This window comes from Perkinsus marinus (genome assembly GCF_000006405.1).
Source record: "Perkinsus marinus ATCC 50983 genomic scaffold scf_1104296953074, whole genome shotgun sequence".
Lineage (NCBI taxonomy): Eukaryota > Perkinsozoa > Perkinsida > Perkinsidae > Perkinsus > Perkinsus marinus.
In genome coordinates, this window is record NW_003208627.1 from 1 (window position 1) to 941 (window position 941).

Here is a 941-nt window from a genome sequence, read left to right on the forward strand (position 1 = left end):
GGAGCTTCCCAGCTGCCGTGGTGATGGTCACTTCGCCAGTCACAGGAGCTGCAGTAGTGACAGCAACCTCATCCGTCACAGCAGCTGTGCTGACCGGGAAAGGGGACGTGATAGTAGTAGGCTCAACAGGAGCGCCGATCGTAGTCGTGACAGTTGCAGCCTCCGTAGCGACCGGGGTGGTAGCATCAGAGTCATCCTTGTCTCTACCGGGAGCCTCCCCAGCTGCCGTGCTGATGGTCACTTCGCCAGTCACAGGGGCTGCAGTAGTGACAGCCACCTCATCGATCTCAGCGGGCGTACTGACCGGTTGAGGGGACGTCATGATAGTAGTAGGCTCAACAGGAGCATCGATCGTAGTAGTGCCAGCCGCAGTCTCGGTAGCGACCAGGGTGGTAGCATCAGAATCATGCTTGTCTCTTCCCGGAGCTTCCCCAGCTGCCGTCGTGATGGTGACCTCGCCAGTCACAGGGGCTGCAGTAGTAGCAACAATCTCATCGGTCACAGCAGCTGTGCTGACCGGTTGAGGGGTCGTGATAGCAGTTGTAGGCTCAACAGGAGCATCGATCCTAGTGGCAGTCGCAGTCTCAGTAGCGACCGGGGTGGTAGCATCAGAATCATCCTTGTCCCTTCCCGGAGCTTCCCCAGCGGCCGTGGTGATAGTCACCTCGCCAGTCACAGGAGCCGCAGTAGTGACAGCGACCTCATCGGTCACAGCAGCTGTGCTGACCGGTAGAGGGGACGTCATAATAGTAGTAGGCTCAACAGAAGCACTGATCGTGGTAGCCACAGTCGCAGTCTCAGTAGCGATCGGGGTGGTAGCATCAGAATCATCCTTGTCTCTACCGGGAGCTTCCCCAGCTGCCGTGGTGATGGTCACTTCGCCAGTCACAGGAGCTGCAGTAGTGACAGCAACCTCATCCGTCACAGCAGCTGTGCTGACC

At 58.4% G+C, this 941-nt stretch overlaps 1 protein-coding gene across 1 annotated transcript; it reads right to left on the minus strand.

The window, feature by feature from the left end:
• Positions 1 to 31: 31 nt before the first annotated feature.
• Positions 32 to 745, minus strand: Pmar_PMAR007914 (150 kDa heat shock glycoprotein precursor, putative; the record flags this gene model as incomplete). Its single annotated transcript, XM_002776627.1, has 1 exon — positions 32 to 745. A coding segment is annotated over one exon (714 nt), but the record flags the coding sequence as incomplete, so codon positions are not given.
• Between the last annotated feature and the right edge of the window lie 196 nt (positions 746 to 941).